The 20,657-nt window shown below is 35.3% G+C and overlaps 1 protein-coding gene across 1 annotated transcript in view; it reads right to left on the bottom strand.

Moving 5' to 3' along the window:
* NUP62CL (nucleoporin 62 C-terminal like) overlaps nucleotides 1-20,657 on the bottom strand; it is a 78,321-nt gene that overhangs the window by 17,760 nt on the left and 39,904 nt on the right. The window contains exons 4-7 of the mRNA XM_024240722.2: nucleotides 13,977-14,127; nucleotides 13,331-13,380; nucleotides 13,050-13,184; nucleotides 5,799-5,865 (exon numbers count right to left, since the gene is read on the bottom strand). Of these exons, the coding sequence (XP_024096490.1) occupies nucleotides 5,841-5,865; nucleotides 13,050-13,184; nucleotides 13,331-13,380; nucleotides 13,977-14,127 (361 nt within the window). The 3' untranslated portion in view covers nucleotides 5,799-5,840. The remainder of the gene's footprint in view (nucleotides 1-5,798; nucleotides 5,866-13,049; nucleotides 13,185-13,330; nucleotides 13,381-13,976; nucleotides 14,128-20,657) is intronic.

Here is a 20,657-nt window from a genome sequence, read left to right on the forward strand (position 1 = left end):
CCCAGCTACTCGGGAGGCTGTGAGGCAGGAGAATCACTTGAACCGGAAGGCAGAGGTTGCAGTGAGCCGAGATCATGCCACTGCACTCCAGCCTGGGTGACAGAGTGAGGCCCTGTCTCAAAAAATACATATATATGTATTTTTAAAAAATCTTTCTTGTCTGGACCAAAGCTTCTTAAAAAAATCCAACTCCAAAAAATCTAATTAAAAACAATACCCTCAGACAATAAATATTAACACTGGGTAAATATGAAGTATGATTATTACATATCACACAAAACTACTTTTCTAAAATGGTCCTATGACATTTTATGCAAGAGTTAGTCAAATCATGAGAGACAACTAAGAATGTTTTGCACCAAAAAAATAAGGTGTTCATAGCCATTCAGCTTAGTACTAATGGGATTGTATTTTGGAAATATTACAAAATCCCTATGGTGCTTATAATTACTCTAAGGAGTAACTCTGCCCTAAATAGCAGCCTAAATGTTGTGAGCAGCTATTAAATAATTATGCAGTTCTATTCCTTAAGAGACTGCAATAATTATGGATGAAATAAATTTTAGTCTTGAAGCTTTGGGATACTTTATGAAAGAAGTAAAATGCCATGAAAATACTCAGTGAACTTTCAAATAATTACAAGTATAAGATTTTTGCATTGCCCATTCCTTTATTGGGGTGTTGGATAAATAGTACCAGACATGATTATGGTTTGGTATATGAAGAAACAGAAAATGCCTATCCCTCACCCCATGTCGCCTCTCTAAGAGAAGTAGCACCATATACTTAAAACTAGTAACAAATTGGCTCAGATGGATTGCCAACTCTGTCATAAGTGGTCCCAGAAGAACTGGAGTTGCTGCAGTTTCAATGACTACCAACTAAGAAGACAGATGTGTGACTGCAGCATTGCCATCAAGTCAACCTCAAAATAATGTAAATTTTTAAAAAGAGAATAACAAGAGGGGAAACTGGTATTTGACTATAGTTACTACTAATTCCCAATTATCTAGACTGATCGGGAGAAAAAAAGGCATAGTTAATGTTAAACAAAGGAGGGAAATATCAAATGTAAAAATTGGTCATTACCTACACATGTTCAGACACTCCTTAATTCAATTAGCTAGTACTTTGACACCTTTCTAGTTCAGTCCCATCATTTATCTAACCCATCATATAAGTTAGAGAAAGAAAGGGGCCTGGTTCTCTGTAACTTATTCATGGATATTGAAAAGTTGACTGGACTTTTATGTAATATTTTAACATATTTAAAGTGTAATGTTTCATTTCCAAATCACCCTTTTTTTTAAGACACAGTCTCACTGTCACCAAGGCTAGGGTGTAGTGATGCAATCATGGCTCACTGAAGCCTTGAACTCTGAAGCTCAAACCTCCTACCTCAGTCTCCCAAGTAGCTGGAACCACAGGTGTGTGCTACCACACCCAGCTACTATTTTTTTTAAGAGATGAGGTCTCACTTTGTTGCCCAGGCTGGTTTCGAATCCATGGGCTCAAGCAATCCATCCACCTTGGCCTCCTGAAGTGCTGGGATTGCAGGCATGAGAGACAGTGCCCAGCCTCCAAATCACTTTTAAAGAGCCAACTTTTTAGTTAAATATATGATCTTCTTAGTGCAACAGTTGTCATGTTTTATGATGAAAAAAATGTGTATTAAAATTAAAGATATTAAATTATCAAAACATTTCCCAGAATCCTTTTAAAATAAAGATTTGATTATATACAAGTTGAAGATTTCTCTTTAGTAAAAAACTATAATATTTGTATTGTTAAAATAACACATCTATTACTTTTTCTATAACTATTATTTGAGTAGAAATAAATGGATTCATTGAGCTTACTCATAAAACTTTTCAGTCCACAGATCATTTCAGCATACACGATCCAATTAACTACTAAAAAACAAAATAAAATAACAAAAAACAACCTCTCTTAAGACAGCATAATTAAACCCTGCCACTCTCAATTTCTTCATCTTGTCATTTCCTGATATGAAAAAGAAAGGCTCCTTGGGTGGGAATGGCAAAAAGGAGCCCACAGAGTCAAGAAATACCAGGCTTTTTTTCTCATTCTTTTTCATGGCCTCCTTTGTCTCAGTTGAGAACCAATATGAAATCTCATCGCCTCTCCAGCTCAAATGAATTTTTAGCAAAAAAGTAACTCCATGTAATCATTACTCTTCATTGTTTTACTCTTTTTATCCTGTGTTGACTTAGAACTTTCCCCAGATACCTAGAACTTATATCCTATCCAAAGTACTATCATACTTTGATAACCTTTGTCCTCTACCATTAGGTACATGACTAAGATTTGTTTTTATATTTAGTGATCCTACATTACAATTGTTTTAAGAGCGTACCAGAAGAACACCATTCTGATAATAAGGAAGTCTGGATCCTGGTCCTAGCTCTGCCGTTAATTAGCTGTGTGTTCTTAAAGAAGTCATTCAACCTCTCTGAGCCACAGTTTTTCCATTTAAATAAAGTAAGTCCCTTTTCAATGCTAACAATCTTAATTTTATTAAGGAAACACTGGCTGAAAGCCTTGAGATTTCATTTATGACAAAGAGAATCCCTGCCAAGAGAAAAAAATCACTATAATTTTTCTCTACAGCCCAAATTACTTTTTGACACCTTCCTCAACTCTACCCAAGAAGCACTGATCACTGTAGAAAAACTTGCGACAGGAAGACAACTAAGTCAAGCATTGTTTAATCTCATTCCTGAGTGTTTTCTAGTTACTGACACTCTCACATCTCAGCAGTTCTTATAACTTGTCTAGGTAAGTGGTTTTTGGTGATAAACTACCTGGAACTACCTTCTCTAGATCCAATTTAATAGCTACCTTTTGAATCACATGACCCTTCTTTTCTCTTACCTGACCTCATGAACATAGTAAATTCTGATAATCAGTAACCAGTTCTGCCACTACCATTTACTGACATTGCTTCTTTTAATCCTAACAAAACCCCTAAAAGATAGATATTATCCCTCATTTTAAAAATGAAGATACAGACTCAGAGAGATTAAGTAACAATTAAGGTCACACAACAATTAAGTGGTAATGCCTTGACTTGAACCCGCATCTATCTGACTTAGAAACTCTCCCCATTGGGCAGTTTTAAAAAATATTAAAGCGATATAGAATTGAACCTCCCTCTGATAATTCAAAATAGTTTCAAAATGGATAGAATATTTTTTCCTTAACACAGGAGAGAGGGAAGTAAAGATGAATGATGATATAGGTATGTCTGGAAGGGAAAGAAGCTGAAGAAGTTCATGGTTGATGACCTCTATTAATGCAGAAAATGAAAAATCTAGAATGCCAAATAATAAAATTTGTGTTATTTTAAGGCCACATCTTTAAAAGTAATCACTCTGGTTAACTAGCTCCCATTTGTCTTAATTCCTTAGGCTTCATTATATTCCATATTTAGGCAAAGTCTGTAAAAATGATTTCCACCCCCCAATTTTTAAGTCTATAGGAAAGTTGAGAGAATAGTAAAAACCACACACTTGTATGCCTTTTACCTAGATTAACCCACTGTTAACATTTTGCCACAAATTGCTAAATCTTCCTCTTTGCAAATTTTTGCTGAAAGTAAACCACAGACATGAGAATTCTCTAAATAACATAGCCTGAATCTTCTAAGAATAAGGATCTTTTCCTACATAATCAATAACTATCACATCTAGTAAAATAAACAATTCCTTAATATCATTTAATATACGGTCCATATTCAATCCCCCAATATTCTAAACAATATCTTTTTAGTTTTGATCAGTACCTAATCAAGGTTAACAACGTAGACTTGAATGTTATGCCTCTTTTAATCTAAGACTATCCACTTATTTTTGTTTGCTTGTTTCGAATTTTTTTCTCATAACGAACTTTTTGAAGAGTCCAAGCCAATTACCCTTCAGAATGTCTCACACATAGAATGTCTGATTATTTCCTTGAGATTAGATTCAAGTTAAAACATTTTGGGTAAGAATACTACATCATCTTTCAGAATGTCTCACATGTGAAATATCTGATTATTTTCTTATGATTAGATTCAACTTAAACATTTTTGATAAGACTACTACATAAATGGTATTGTATACTTCTTATCATGTCAGATCAAGAGGCACATAAAGTCCAGTTATCCTACTATTGGAGAGGCTAAGTTTGATCACTTCATTAAAGTGGTACTTGTTAGATAGCTGTTGTAAAGGCACATTTTGTCCTTTGTAATTATTCAGTAATCTATGGAGTGATATTTTTGAGACCACATAAATATCCTATTCTCCAATGATCTTAAACTCAATGGTTTTAGCATGCATTGATGATCCTTGCCTGAATCAATTATTGTGCTGGGGTTGCAAAATGGCTCTTTTCCTCATTGAAGTGTACAATTAAAATGGGTGAACTTTATGGTATGTAAATTATGCCTCAATAAAACTGTTTTGAAAAAATTAACTCAGCAACTTACAGACTGTATTTGGTCCATTTTCTGCTAGCATATTTTTCTGCCAAGAAATGACAGTTTGAACATTTTACGAATGAGGCAGGTGTTCAAGATGAGAGTGAGCTTAATGAAAGTGTTCTGTTGAAAGTTTTATTAATAGTAGTTTTCTAATTTTATCATTCCTTCTTTTAATAATTTGCTGGCATGCTTCTGTAGACTTTCTCCTGTACCTCCTTTTTTTTTGGAGTATCATTATAGATTCATGAGATTTTATTTTCCCTAAATCTACTATAATCTGTTACTACTACTATTCTTTTTGATGTTCAAACCATCCTAATGTGGCCAGTGGGAGTCCCTTCAAGCACAATCTGTGGCCTGATATAACCTTATTAGTCACTGAACAATGATTGCTTTCTTGCACAAGAAGTCTCAAGCTCACTCTGTACTTTCCCAGCCTGAGGCATGAGATTAGACAGTTCCCCAAGAAGACTTGGTTCCTTTTAGTGTGAATGGCATTTAGAAACCAAGATCTAGGTTCTAGGTGTGCTCATTGCCACTGGGGTATGTCTGTCATTGCTTCTAGGCCATTTCTGTGTATAGAACAAAGGAACAGGAATTCATTACTGATATCTTAAATTCAAATTTATAATGCAAATAGAAAAGAAGAGGAAAAATAACTTGTATCTCTTTGACTTTCAATGAAAATCTTGACTTCTATTATCACTAATATGCTTTATTTCTCAATATATATGAAATGGTAGTAATACTGGTATTATAATTCTGAAACTAATAATAAACCTATTAAGAGAAAGTTTAAAATTTCCTTGACATTCCTTATATCCTTAAGATGACATCCTAGAAGGATGCATCATCAAGAACACTATGTTCGAAAGTTATCTGAACTGGGCGATTGTTATAAATTAGTTATGTAGGTTTGTTTAGTTTCAGTATGTATTCAATTTTAGTATTTGTCTTCCTTCTCATTATTTTTGACTTAATTCTAATTTTTTGGTATGTAAAACATTTATATGGCCCCCAAGTCAAAACTGTATAAAAAGGCCTGTTCATAGAAGTCTTGCTTCTATCCCAATTCTTTGTGCCCCATTCCTATCCATCCTCTATTTTCATTAATTTCTAGTTTATCCTATGTGTACTTCATTTAAAAAAATAATGAGTTACAGTTTTTCGGAAATATAATACACATACTGTGTGTTAAGCAACACCCATACAACAGCTTTTATATGAGTTTGGTCATGGAGCATACAACTGACATGTATCACGTTTTCTACTTGCAATAAATACACAGAGTGGCATACAAGCAAACTCCCACCTGAATTCTGATCAGTCCACTCCAGGGAGTCCATATGGGCATTCAGAATTCTGCAGATCTGGTGGAGCTAAAAATACATATAAGACTTTTAGATTATGATTATTCTGAGGTGGTAAATAAAAAATAAACATAAGAAATTGACATTAGGAAGTGACTTTTAATTTCTTCTGGCAAGAAATGGACTGAGAATTACTAAATACTAATTTTTTTTTGCTAATTCATATTTGCAATGTTCATTATCTTTATATATTGGTTCAATTTAATTATTTGTAACTATCAGGAATTGGATACCTATAATTCAATAAGAAACTGACTACCACAGTATAAAGAACATTAAGACACATTTCACAAGACAATGAATTCACATAAAAAATTAAAAATAGCACCATTTGTCAACCAAATCAGCAATTTTTAAAAAATGGTCTTACTCAGTTATCGAGTGTGTGGGAAAAATAGGTACATTCATATATAGCCAATAGTAATATAAATTGACCCAACCTTTCAAAATGTAAATTTTTATGATACATATCAAAAGCTTTAAAATATTCATACGTTTTGTCTCAGTCAGTATATTCTACTTCCGCTATCCAGAGTAGATAATCAAATCTAAATATAAGTGGTGATTACTGGACTATTTTATATTGGCTAAAGATTGGAAACAATATCTCTACCAATCAAAAAATGATTAAATATATTATGGTAAAGTCAACCCTGATGAAACATTATAGTACCATTAAAACTCATGTTTTCAAAGAATGGTTAAAATTTTTGGGAAAGACCATGAAAATATTAAGTGAAGATAGAATACAAAAAGTTATATAGTTTCCAGTACTCTTTAAAACAAAAGAAGTATTTTTAGCAGCACAGTAAAAAAGACTAGAAAGAAATACACCAGTATATTATCAGGGTACTGGTAATATAGATGACTTAATTTTCCTTACGGATTTTGTAAGAAAATGTGACTGAATAACACAGTGCATAATATGAACTTACTTAATAAAACTTTTAGACATTAGGTGGTCTTTCCCATTGCCGCTCACAAAAAAAGGGGGAATAAAAATAGATAAATCTCATCACCGTGAATACTGGAACACATAGCTCCTATTTTTCTACCCTAGTATATGATCCAGAGTAATAAAGCTTTGTTAATCTGGTTACAATAAATTATCTACAGGAATATTATTGTTCAGAAAATGCTTTTCCCGTTTCTTGTCCAAGGATTTATACTATCTGCAAAAAGAGCTGTCAGTGATCTCTTTCTTCTTTTATTCTGCAATCAAACAGCAATTACCCTTTAATTGACTCATCTTAAACATCCCAATCACCCCTGCCAGGAAAACAAAAAGACTCAAACCATTTACTACCCACTACTAAAATAAAATAAAACAATCCAGGGCTAAGTACAGAAAATGGACAAAGAATTATAGTCTCCTTTTACTTACTTGATTGAGAACACTCCACTTATATTAATTCAACACAGAGAAACTAGAAATCAACTCTGCTGAGTGTCTAAATCTGCATATATTTACCTATGCACCAAAATTCTATTCCAACAAAACAAGTTTGAATTTTGGAATTACAATGGTAATCTAATATTTCATTAAGAGAAAATCCGTATTTTGTAAACTCTTGATCATCTATCTGTGTGAATACAGGGACATGGTAGCATGAATAATTTCAGATTAATTTATATTTGTCTTTGTTCAACTTTAGATTCACCCAAAGTACAGAATGGCATAATTTTTATAGCCAGAAGAGACTTACAGATCATTTAGTCTATCCTTGACATTTTGCAAAAGAAGGAGCCAAGACCCAGAGAGATTAAATGACTTAAACAAAATTCTAATACTTTCTCAGCTATAACACACTGTATCTTCATAATTAAAAAAATGATAATGTGTATGTAGATAAAGAACTGTCTGTATATAATTGAACAAAGAGCTTACTAAAGAATAATCACCACTTATATATATGTCATTCATCTTCACCTACCCGATCCTGGCCTCACTCCTGATTATGATTAACTGATAGAAAGCACAATGGGAGCTCCCATAATGGGAGATCCCTCTTACTACTACTGCCACAGAGTGGGAGCGGGAAAAGGAGGACTCCATTTAGCTGCTAAGACAACAGGGAAAGGTACAGGAAATAAGCTGTTTAATCAGAGTATAGAGAAAGAAAAAAAAAACAATTCTTTCTTACCGCCAAATTAATTCACAGCACCTTAACTCTAATTGGAGCCTCAGCTGTAATTCCACTGATATAATACATTTATTATGAGCTAAGTAGTATTCTATGGGGGCAGGTGTAAACCTAATAACCATATTTCACCAAGTTTCTATAGAAAAATGTAAAGTCTCAAATTGTCAACCTAACAAATTTTAAAATACAATCTAATCATAAATTAAGGATTGCCTGGTTGTGTTTAACAGACACAAGCATACCTACTAACACTTATATGAGTATGTAAACAAATATGTAAAAAGAATGAACTGGCTAATAAGTGAACAGAAAAATAAATACAGGTACATACTTAGTTATGTGAAGAATAAGGGAGAAAACCATGACAACTTAGGGAAGAGTAATATTTTCACCTTCCTGGGAATAACCACAAAAAACTCACAACCTTTTCTGCCTCTAGATGTTTCCTGCTCCACTAACCACACCCAAGGGGCTTCATATCTCTAGAGGCAGGAAGAAACACTATAGAAGATGGAAGAAAGGGACTCGCTTAAAAGAACCACAGAATGCTAATTTCTTTTTAGAGACTGGATCTCACTCTGTCACCCAGGCTAGAGCACAGTGGTGCAAGCATAGCTACTGCAGCTTTCAACTCCTGGGCTCAAGTGATCCTCTCACCTCAGCCTCCAGAGTAGGTAGGACTATAGGTATGTACCACCATGCCCAGACAGATTTTTTCATTTTTTTTTTTTTGATTTTTAAATTGAGCTATTTGTCTTTTTATTGTTGAGTTGTAAGAATTCTTTATATATTCTGAATATAAAGTCCCTTAACAGATATATGATTTGTAAATATTTTCTCCCATTCTGAAGATTGTCTTTTTACTTTCTTTTTTACCACGCCCAGCTAATTTTTGTATTTTTAGTAGAGATGGGGTTTCACCATGTTGGCCAGGCTGGTCTCGAACTCCTGATCTCGTGAGCCACCTATCTCAGCCTCCCAAGGTGCTGGGATTACAGGCATGAGCCACCGCGCCCGGCCATCTTTTCACTTTATTATTATTATTATTATTATTATTATTATTATTATACCTTAGGTTTTATGGTACATGTGCGCAATGTGCAGGTTAGTTACATATGTATACATGTGCCATGCTGGTGCGCTGCACCCACTAACTCATCATCTAGCATTAGGTATATCTCCCAATGCTATCCCTCCCCCCTCCCCCCACCCCGCAACAGTCCCCGAAGTGTGATGTTCCCCTTCCTGTGTCCATGTGTTCTCATTGTTCAATTCCCACCTATGAGTGAGAATATGCAGTGTTTGGTTTTTTGTTATGTTGCCCAGGCTGGTCTCAAACTCTTGTCCTAAAGCAATTCTCTTGCCTTGGCCTACCAAAGTGCTGGGGTTATAGGCATGAGCCACCATACCTGGCTGTACGCTAATTTCATACCAAATCTTGGTTGTCTAAGTACACAAAGCAGTAAACACACCGGATCAGTAGTGTCAAAGAACTTTCAAATGTATTCAGGTGATTAACAACATCCTTGAGATCTTGGGCCATTTGTTTCAGCTGAGCATCTATACTTTTTGCTAATCTGTAACTGAAAAGGCAAGTAAAATAAAGGGATTAACAAAAAGTGTTTTCTCCACTACCTATTGTTATTGACATATAAACAGGACACTGCCAATTGGATTTGCCCTAATTCCCCTATCTTTTCAGTGGAGCTCAGTTATGACTACTGATATATTTTCATGGATGCAGCATTTGTGACCTTATTATTACCATATTCTAAAAACACTCCAAATGAGAAGACTTTTATCTACCTTGCCATTTTTACCTTCACCTATTTATCCTCTAGGTGAATACCCCGGGGATCTGTAGAGCAAAGAAATCCTTTAAGGTGTCAAAATACACCTATAGGACATTTACATACAAAAGAGAAGTTATTTAGGGTTTGGCAATATTCAATAAATGCTGAGATGTCTTCAATGATCTTGAATACACAAATTTTCAAAATAAAACCTCATATAAATATACTTCATCAGGCAAAAAAGTGTTTTGAGAAATGAGCTTCACAATAATCAAAGATAGACAAACCTGCTAAGTTCACAAGTTAGTTGCCTAAATTCTCGAGATTTCCACCCAAAACACACACACACACACACACACACACACACACACACACACACACGACCCAGTCAATAAATATGTTTATGAGAATTAAAGTGGCCAGAGGATTTTTCAAACTTAATGTGTATAGAGATTGAAAGAGTCAATTAGATTTGTAGGTAACATCTACTGCCTTTCTATGGCATAGTACTTATGCCATAGAATGGGTTGCCTAGATTATTGAAGATTCTGGTAAATATTTCATCACAGTATAAATCAGCGCCGGGCGCGGTGGCTCATGCCTGTAATCCCAGCACTTTGGGAGCCCGAGGAGAGCGGATCCTGAAGTCAGGAGTTCGAGACAAGCCTGGCCAACATGGTGAAACCCGGTCTCTACTAAAAATACAAAAAATTAGCTGGGCGTGCTGGTGCGTGCCTGTAATCCTAGCTACTCAGGACGCTGAGGCAGAAGAATCACTTGAATCCAGGAGGCAGAGGTTGCAGTGAGCCGAGATCGTGCCACTGCATTCCAGCCTGGGCGACAGAGCAAGACTTCGTCTTGAACATATATATATATATACACAGACGCGTATATATATTCATATATATACACAGACGCGTATATATATTCATATATATACACAGACGCTATATATATTCATATATATACACAGACGCGTATATATATTCATATATATACACAGACGCTATATATATTCATATATATACACAGACGCGTATGTATATTCATATATATACACAGACGCGTATATTCATATATATACACAGACGCGTGTATATATTCATATATATACACAGACGCGTGTATATATTCATATATATACACAGACGCGTGTATATATTCATATATATACACAGACGCGTGTATATATTCATATATATACACAGACGCGTGTATATATTCATATATATACACAGACGCGTGTATATATTCATATATATACACAGACGCGTGTATATATTCATATATATACACAGACGCGTGTATATATTCATATATATACACAGACGCGTGTATATATTCATATATATACACAGACGCGTGTATATATTCATATATATACACAGACGCGTGTATATATTCATATATATACACAGACGCGTGTATATATTCATATATATACACAGACGCGTGTATATATTCATATATATACACAGACGCGTGTATATATTCATATATATACACAGACGCGTGTATATATTCATATATATACACAGACGCGTGTATATATTCATATATATACACAGACGCGTGTATATATTCATATATATACACAGACGCGTGTATATATTCATATATATACACAGACGCGTGTATATATTCATATATATACACAGACGCGTGTATATATTCATATATATACACAGACGCGTGTATATATTCATATATATACACAGACGCGTGTATATATTCATATATATACACAGACGCGTGTATATATTCATATATATACACAGACGCGTGTATATATTCATATATATACAGACGCGTGTATATATTCATATATATACAGACGCGTGTATATATACAGATGTATATATATACAGACGCGTGTATATATACAGATGTATATATATACAGACGCGTGTATATATTCATATATATACAGACGCGTGTATATATTCATATATATACAGACGCGTGTATATATTCATATATATACAGACGCGTGTATATATTCATATATATACAGACGCGTGTATATATTCATATATATACAGACGCGTGTATATATTCATATATATACAGACGCGTGTATATATTCATATATATACAGACGCGTGTATATATTCATATATATACAGACGCGTGTATATATTCATATATATACAGACGCGTGTATATATTCATATATATACAGACGCGTGTATATATTCATATATATACAGATGTATATACAGATATATAGATATATACAGATATATATATTCAGATATATATATACAGATATATATATACATATATATATATATATATATATATGACTACAAAAGAGCAACTGGAAAGGAACTAATGTCATGAAGATTTCTTCAAACTACAGGTAGAATCTTATGGCCAAAAATGTAACTCTATATGTTTCAGAAAAAGATAGAATGCATAGAAAGCAATACAAAGAAAAGAAAAATTCACAAAGGTTGAAATACAAAAGCAGAAACTGATTTAGGTTAGTATAGATTAGTTGTACTTACCACATTTAATGCTCCTACAAAAAAGTTAACTTGCAAGCATGTTAAAAATAGGCCCAGTCTTAACTCATAATAAGTCATTGATAAAATGTGTCCAATTTAGTCTCAATCTAGATTATGTTGTTCATTCATACAAATTCTAATACTTAATAAATTGGCCAATTATCAAACCTCAGTTCCAGAGAAATAAAGTTACTTTGGGAATACTGGCACTGTATTGACAGAAGGTAAAGACTGAAGAGTTCACAAATAAAATATAGCCCTCCCAAGACATTGACAAAATCACTCCATTTTTGAAAGCTATACAGTTTGCCTCCAGATTAACAAATTGCCTTTAAAATAGCAAATGATTTATCACTAAAGAAATTGCATGACTATTAGTTTTAGCAGAATCAACATAAATATCCCACAATACCATGACACCATACACATAAAATTTGTACTTCTAATTTAAGAACAAATTTGACAAATACAAAAACTTTACAGTGAACATGCATAAGGTTGACAGTAATAACAGTAAACAAAATGCTATAAAACAAAATTGCCAGAATGATTTCCTCATTTACAAGCATCCAGAAAAGATAAGCAGAAAACAATCAAACAAATTGATAAATGTCAACTACAAAACTTGTCCCTTTCTACCGATTTGTATTCCTTGCCGTCCAATTCGACTTTTCCCCTCTGTTCCTGGAATGCTCTCATAATATGTAAGTCCTGCCCCATTCTTCAATCTTTATTCAGTTACTTACGTCTCCACATGCTCCTCATCTGCATCCTGCAGATAATGAAGTCCACTCTGGTCACTCGTAGACTCCCCTAAATAAGTCAACAGAAATTCTAGTTCCTGTTGCTGTGACAGGATAAAATCCAATTCTTGTTCCAACCTGAATAAAATAAGTTAATAAAAAGGCTGATGAAAGGAATGTAGAGTGACAAAAAGAAAAGAGTTAACAAACTACAGAAGGAAAAAAAAACACTGAATAAAAAGATAGGTCTTTAATCTTTCAACCAAGGAAATCTAAGCTTCTACCTTTTCTGATCCAGTTTCATTTTGTTCACTTCTCCATGTAAAATACTAATCTATAAAGAGAAATATGAATACAACAATATAAGTATTTGAATTTATATAACAATTTTAGAGCAATATTAATTTTCTCAAATATACTTCAAATATGAAAGATTTCCTTTTATTCAGGGTACTTGTTACCTAAGGAATATACTTTGAGCTGCTCACCAATATTGGAATAGAAAATTAACCACAGGGCTGGGTATGGTGGCTCATGCCTATAATCCCAGCACTTTGGGAAGCTGAGGCAGGAGGATCACTTGAGCCTAGGAGTTTGAGACCAGACTGGGCAACGCAGTGAGACCCTATCTCTACTGAAAAAACACACACACAGTTAGCTGGGGGTGCTGGTGTGCCCCTGTGGTCCCAGCTACTTAGGAGGCTGAGGTGGGAGAATTGCTTGAGCCAGGGAGATCGAGGATGCAGTGAGCTATAATTGCACCACTGTGCTCCAGCCTAGGTGATACAGCAAGACCCTGTCTCAAAAAACAAAAACATAAACAAAACAACAACAACAAAGAAAACCACAAAACACAGGCAGGTCTATTTTCTTGTGTTCATGTGCAAATACTTGCACAATGTAGGTAGATTAATGAAAATATCTTCTTACCATCTCATCATTCTCAATAAATGTATGGTCCCAAGCATTGACCTGAGTGGCCTGGAGAAGAAAGTACTTCTCTTGATCTTCCAGCTCAAGGTTCCACTCATTTATAAGACCCTCCAGGTGACCATATGTCATCACAGGAGTTGCTATTGCACTAAAACATAAAAAGATGCAGGATGATCCAATAATCATACTTTAAAAAGTGTGATCAGATTTTAAAAACGAACACAGGAGGACTCTGAGAAGAAAACAGCATGTAAGGAATTTCCCATACCTGCTTCCCAAGAAAACAAACATAACTGGTAAAGATGATTAAAAAACAACCCCTCAAAGTCACTTGAAATTATCCTAGGGGAATATAGTACATAAAGATTTATTAAGAAACCTACTAAATCACAGCAAGAATAGCTAAAGTCTGTGCCATAATCTGCTCCTTCTCTTCCCCTCATCCCAGCTCAGCATGACAGAAGCTCCTTTCTAGGTAGGCATAGCTAAGGAGATAGGATTCTCTCTCCCCCAGCTTAGTCAAAGTGACCCATTCCCTGTTTGAGTAGTATCCACAAGAGAGTGGGCATTCCCCACTGGGTAGAACCATGCAGAACTCTGATTCCCCTGCCAAGTGGTATCAAAAAAGGCTCAGCAACTAGCTGATCTTTTGGCCAGCAGAGCCAGTCAATGGTGATTCCTCTGCTGGGGCAGTGTCAGCAGGGCTCAGTGGGAAGGTAATCATCAATTCCCTAAGTGGAAGACACAGGCACGATTCCAATTCCTCCACCAGGGTTCTTTCTGTGGGATCCAATGACAAGTTGAACCTAAATCCCTACCCAGTAGCAACAGGGCTCAATGAGGCAGAATGAGCCAGGGTTAGTCACCATTAGGCTTCACCTCTTGCCTCTGGTGTCAGAGAGACCCAGTGGGGAACTGAATCTCTATATCCACCCAGCATCATTACAACTGAACAAGGTGATTCAAGTTAGGGCTTATAGGGATCCTACTTCCTGCCATCCATGGGGTCAGCAATGCTCAATGAGAAGCTTGACCTCCACATCCACTGGCAAAGCCAAGACTAAATGAGGTAGGGCAAAGAGCGCCTAGTCAGTACTTTGTCCCCCTTCTCCCATGAGCCTGTGTCAGCTGGGCCCAGTAGAGAGCTAAGCCTTCATACTAACCAAGGAGGCTGAATGAAGTGATATGAAACAGAGTAGTTGACATTATGCTTCTTCTTCCCTCCCCTTGTGTCAGTGGGGCCAACAGGAAGCTGAAATTCTGCCTCCATCTGCAGCAACTAAGCAGTGTGAGTCAGTCCTCCACTTCTCCTTGATCTGGGGGCTCCAGGGCCCAGCTGGGAGCTGAGCTTACATCTCCACTTACTGGCAATACAGTGGTAGCATGCAGTGTTCACCTTTCATGAGGGATGAGTCAGTGGGGCTAAACAGGAAGCAGTTTCCATACCACCCATCTGCCTTGAGGCAGCGTGGTAAGTGCTCCACTTTTGCTGGAGTGGTGTGGGTAAGGTCCAGTGGGAAGCCGAACATACAAACACACCCACCCCTTGTACTACATGTCAAAAAAGAGATGCTTGATGAAAAAAAAATCTGAAAATAGGACCTAGACTTTCCTAACATAATAGACAAAATGTCCAAGATAAAATTTTAAAAATTACCCATCATATCAAAACCCAGAAAACCCACAACTTGAAAGAGAAAAGACAACAGATGCTAACACTGAAAGGTATCAGATATTGGAATTATCTAAAAAGAATTTTAAAGCGACCATCAAAAAAAGGCTCAAACAAGCCATTTCAAATTTTCTTAAAACAAATGAAAAAATAGAAAATCTCAGCAAAGAAATAGAAGTTATGAAAAACAACCAAATGAAAGATATAGAACTGAAATGTAAAATAACCGAACTAACAAGCTCACCTAAGGAATTTGATAACAGAATGGAGTCAACAGAGGATAGAATAAGAAAACTTGATGACAGACAAATACAATTTACAGAAAACCAAAGAAAAACTTTGCAGAAACAAATAAAAAAAGTCTCAAGGACTTGGAGGACAATAATAAAAAGTAGTAACATTTGTATAATAAGAGTTCCAGAAAGAGAGGAAAGAGAGAATGGGACTGAAAAATGTATTTAAAAAAAAAAAAAAGATTGAAAACTCTCAAAGTTTGTGAAAAGATATAAACTCATAGATTTAAGAAGCTGGACAAACCCCAAACAGAATAACTCAAATCCACGCTAAGACACAAAATAATTAAACTTCTGAAAACTAAAGACAAAGAAAAAAATCTTGAAAGCAACCAGAAAGAAAAAAATGCATTACTTAAAAGGGAGTATCAGTTTAGATGACAACAGATTTCTCATCTAAAACCATGCAAGCTTCAAGCACTGAATGAAAAAAAAGTGTCAACAATGACTTCTGTATCTGGTGAAAATGTACTTCAGAAATGAAGGGGGAGATAAAGATATTCTCACCTAAAGTCAAGTCAAGATAATTTGTTGCTAGCAAATCTACCCTTGAAGATTAAACAGAAAGGAAATGAAAACAGAAGACTTGGAACATCATATAAAGCAGCGATCCCCAACCTTTTTGGCACCAGGAACTGGTTTTGTGGAAGATGATTTTTCCACAGACGGCGGGAGGGGCCTGGGGGAGGATCATCAGGCATTAGATTCTCATCAGGAGCACACAACCTAGATCCCTTGCATGTGTAGTTCACTACAGGGTTCGCGCTCCTATGAGAATCTAATGTCTGATCTGACAGGAGGCGGAGCTCATGCAGTAATGCACGCTCACCTGCTGCTCACCTCTTGCTGTGTGGTCCGGTTCCTAACAGGCTACAGAGCAGTACTGGTCTTTGGCCCAGGGGTTGAGGACCCCTGATATAAAGTAAGGAATATCAAAACGGGTATAGACAAGGTAAATATACTATTCTACTTCTCGTTTCTCAAATCATTTGATGGCTGAAGTAAAAATTATAACCCCATGTGATGTGATATTCAATGTACACAGAAGAAATGGCTGAGACAACCATACTTAAAAGCTAAGAAGGGTAAAAGGAACTAAATGGAATTAAGGTTTCTGCACTTCACCCAAACACTGTAGTAGTATGACTACACTGTTGTAAGTAATGCGTGTATCTGTAATACCTAGAGCAACCAGTAATAAAACTATACAAAATAATGTATTTAAAAACACTATAAACAGAACAAGATGAACCCCCCCCCCCAAATATTCAAACAACTGACAGCAGGGTAAAAAAAAGAAAGAGAAGAACAAAAATCAGAGGCAACAAACAAATAAAATGGCAGATTTAAGCTCTAACATGAATAGTTACCTTAAATATAAATGTACTAAACATACCAATTAAAATACAGAGACTGGAAGAGTGAATAAAAAATGATCCAACAATATACTGTCTATAAGAAATTCACTTCAAATACAAGGATATATTAATACATAGTTTGAAAGTAAAAGAATGGAAAGAATGTACCATGCAAGGTTCATTTTTTAAAAAGAAATGGCTATATTAATATCAGATAAAGTGGACTACAGAGGAAAGAAAATTACTAGAACGAAAGAGAGACATTACAGAGTGATAAAGGAATCAAGGCATCCAGAAGGCTAGCAATCCTAAATGTATAGGCGACCAAACAAGAAAGCCTCAAAATACATGAAATAAAAACTGATAGAGCTAAAGGGAGAAATAGAGAAATCCACAATTAAAGGCGGAGACTTCAAAAAGCCACTCTCCACAACTGAAAGAACTACTAGACAGAAAGACTCCAATAATACAGAATCTGAAATTACAATGAAGCAACAGAATCTAATTTACATATATAGAACATTCCACCCTGCAGCAGAAAACACAATTTTCAAATGTCCATGGAACATTCATCAAGACAGACTGTATCCTCACCCACAAAACAAACCTAAATAAATTTAAAAGAACTAAAATCATACAAAGCATATTCTAATACCACAATGGGATCAAAGTAGCGATCAATACAGAAAAAACAACAAGAAAATCTCCAAACACTTGGAAATTAAACAACACACTTCTAAATATAAATTAGTCAAAGAGGGATTCACAAAGGAAATTTAAGAAGTATATAGAGCTGAATGAAATCACAATATAACATAATATGTAGGTCACAGTTAAGGAAGTGTTGAGTTGGGTATTTATAGCACTAAATGTGTACGTTAAAAAATAGGAAAAGTCTCAAATCAATAGTCTGAGTTCATACCTCAACAAACTAGAAAAAGAGCAAAATGAACTCAGTGCAATCAGAAGGAAGGAAATAATAGAGTAGATATCAAGTGAAATTGAAAACATGAAAAGAATAGAGAATAATTAAACAAATGCTGGCTCTTTGGGAAGCGATCGATAAAATCGATAAAAGACACAAACCACTAATATCAGAAATGAAACAGGAATATCCCTACAGCCATTAAAAGGACAATAATGGAATACTATGAACTACTTTATTTTTAACAACATAAAAAATGGGCCAACTCTTTAAAAACAATATATTCATCAAAAATGAACTAGATAACCTGAATAGTTCTAGAACCACTAAAGAAATTGATTTGTAATTTAAAGGCCCCTTTAGCCTAAAAGCCCCTTTAGCCGGGCGCGGTGGCTCACGCCTGTAATCCCAGCATTTTGGGAGGCCGAGACGGGCAGATCACGAGGTCAGGAGTTCCAGACCAGGCTGGCTAACACGGTGAAACCCCGTCTCTACTAAAAATACAAAAAAATTAGCTGGGCGTGGTGGCGGGTGCCTGCAGTCCCAGCTACTCAGGAGGCTGAGGCAGGAGAATGGGGTGAACCTGGGAGGCGGAGCTTGCAGTGAGCCGAGATCACGCCACTGCACTCCAGCCTGGGCGACAGAGCGAGACTCCATCTCAAAAAAAAAAAAAAAAAAAAAAAACAAAAAAAAACAAAGATTAGCTGGACATGGTGGCGGGAGCTTGTAATCCCAGCTACTCAGGAGGCCTCGGCTGAGGCAGGAGAATCACTTGAACCTGGGAGGTGGAGGATGTAGTGAGCTAAGATCTTGACATTGCACTCTAGCCTGGGCGTCACAGTGAGACTCTGTCTCAAAAAAAAAAAATAATAATAATAAATAAATAAATACCCCTTTAAAAGAAAGATACAGGCCGAGAAGTTTTCGCTAGAGAATTCTGCCAACATTTTATGAATTAACATTAATTTTACACTATTTCTTTTAGAAAACAGAATACTTTCCAGATCATTTTATAGAGCCAATATTACCCTGATATCAAAACTAGAGACATAAAAAAAGAAGAAAACTACAGACTAATATCTCTGATGAATTTAGATACAAAAGTCCTCAAACAAAATACCAGGAAACCAAATTTTTAAAAATGTATCAAAAAATTATACACCATGATCAAGTGGGATTTATTCCACATATGCAGGGCTGGTTGAACATCTGAAAATCAATCAGTGTAATCTACCACTTCACCAAGATAAAGAAACAAAATCTTAAGACTATCAATTGAGGCTGAAAAAGCATTTGACACAAATTGATTTTTGACAAAGGTGCAAAAGCAATTCAGGGGGAAAGATAGTCTTTCAATAAATGTTGTTGGAAAAACTCGACATCCACAGACAAAAAAAAAAAAAATTAATCTTGACCTAAACCTCACACCTTATATAAAAATTGACTCAAAATGGATCACAAGCTTAAATGTAAAATGTGAAACTATAAAACTTTTAGAAAAACACAGAAGAAAATCTTTGGGATCTAGGGCTAAGAAAAGAGTTCTTATAATTGACACTAAAAGCACAATTCATTAAAAGAAAATGTGATAAACTGTAACTCATTAATTAAAGGTTTTGATACAGCAAAAGGACCCTGTTAAGAGGATGAAAAGCCAAGTTACACAGTTAAAGAATATACTTATAAGCCACATATCTGACAAAAGACTGGCATCTAGAGTACATAACAAACTCTGAAAACCAAACAGTAAAAAAATCAAATAATCCAAGTAGAAAATGGACAAAAGATATGAACAGACATTTCACCAAAGAGGATCTAATGATGGCAAATAAACATGTGAAAAGACGTTCAACATCATTAGTCATCAGGGAAATGCAAATTAAAACCATAATGAGGTATCACTTCACATTTGTCAGAAGGGCTCAAATAAAAAGTAGTGACAACACCAAATCCTGGCAAGAATGCAGACAATCTGGATCACCCATACATTGCTAGTGGGCATGTAAAATGGCACAGTACTCTGGAAAAGAATTTGACAGTTTCTTAAAAAACAAAACAAACAAAAAACATGTAACCACCATACCACCCAACAACTGCACTCCTAGGCATTTATCCCAGAGAAATACTTATATTCATAATAAACATGTACATCAATGTTCACACCAGCTTTTTTCATAATATCCAAAAAACTGGAAACAACCTATATGTCCATCAACAGGTGAATGGTTAAACAAACCATGGTGCATCCACAATACCATGGAATACTACTCAGAAATAAAAAAGAACAAACTATTGATGCACATGACAACTTGGGTGGATCACAAGGAATTATGCTGAATAAAAAAATCCAATCCCCAAAGGTCACATATATATGACTCTATCTGTATAACACTCTTGAAATGTCAAGATTATAGAAATAGAGAACATTAA

This window comes from Pongo abelii, chromosome X (assembly GCF_028885655.2).
Source record: "Pongo abelii isolate AG06213 chromosome X, NHGRI_mPonAbe1-v2.0_pri, whole genome shotgun sequence".
In the NCBI taxonomy this organism is placed as follows: domain Eukaryota; kingdom Metazoa; phylum Chordata; class Mammalia; order Primates; family Hominidae; genus Pongo; species Pongo abelii.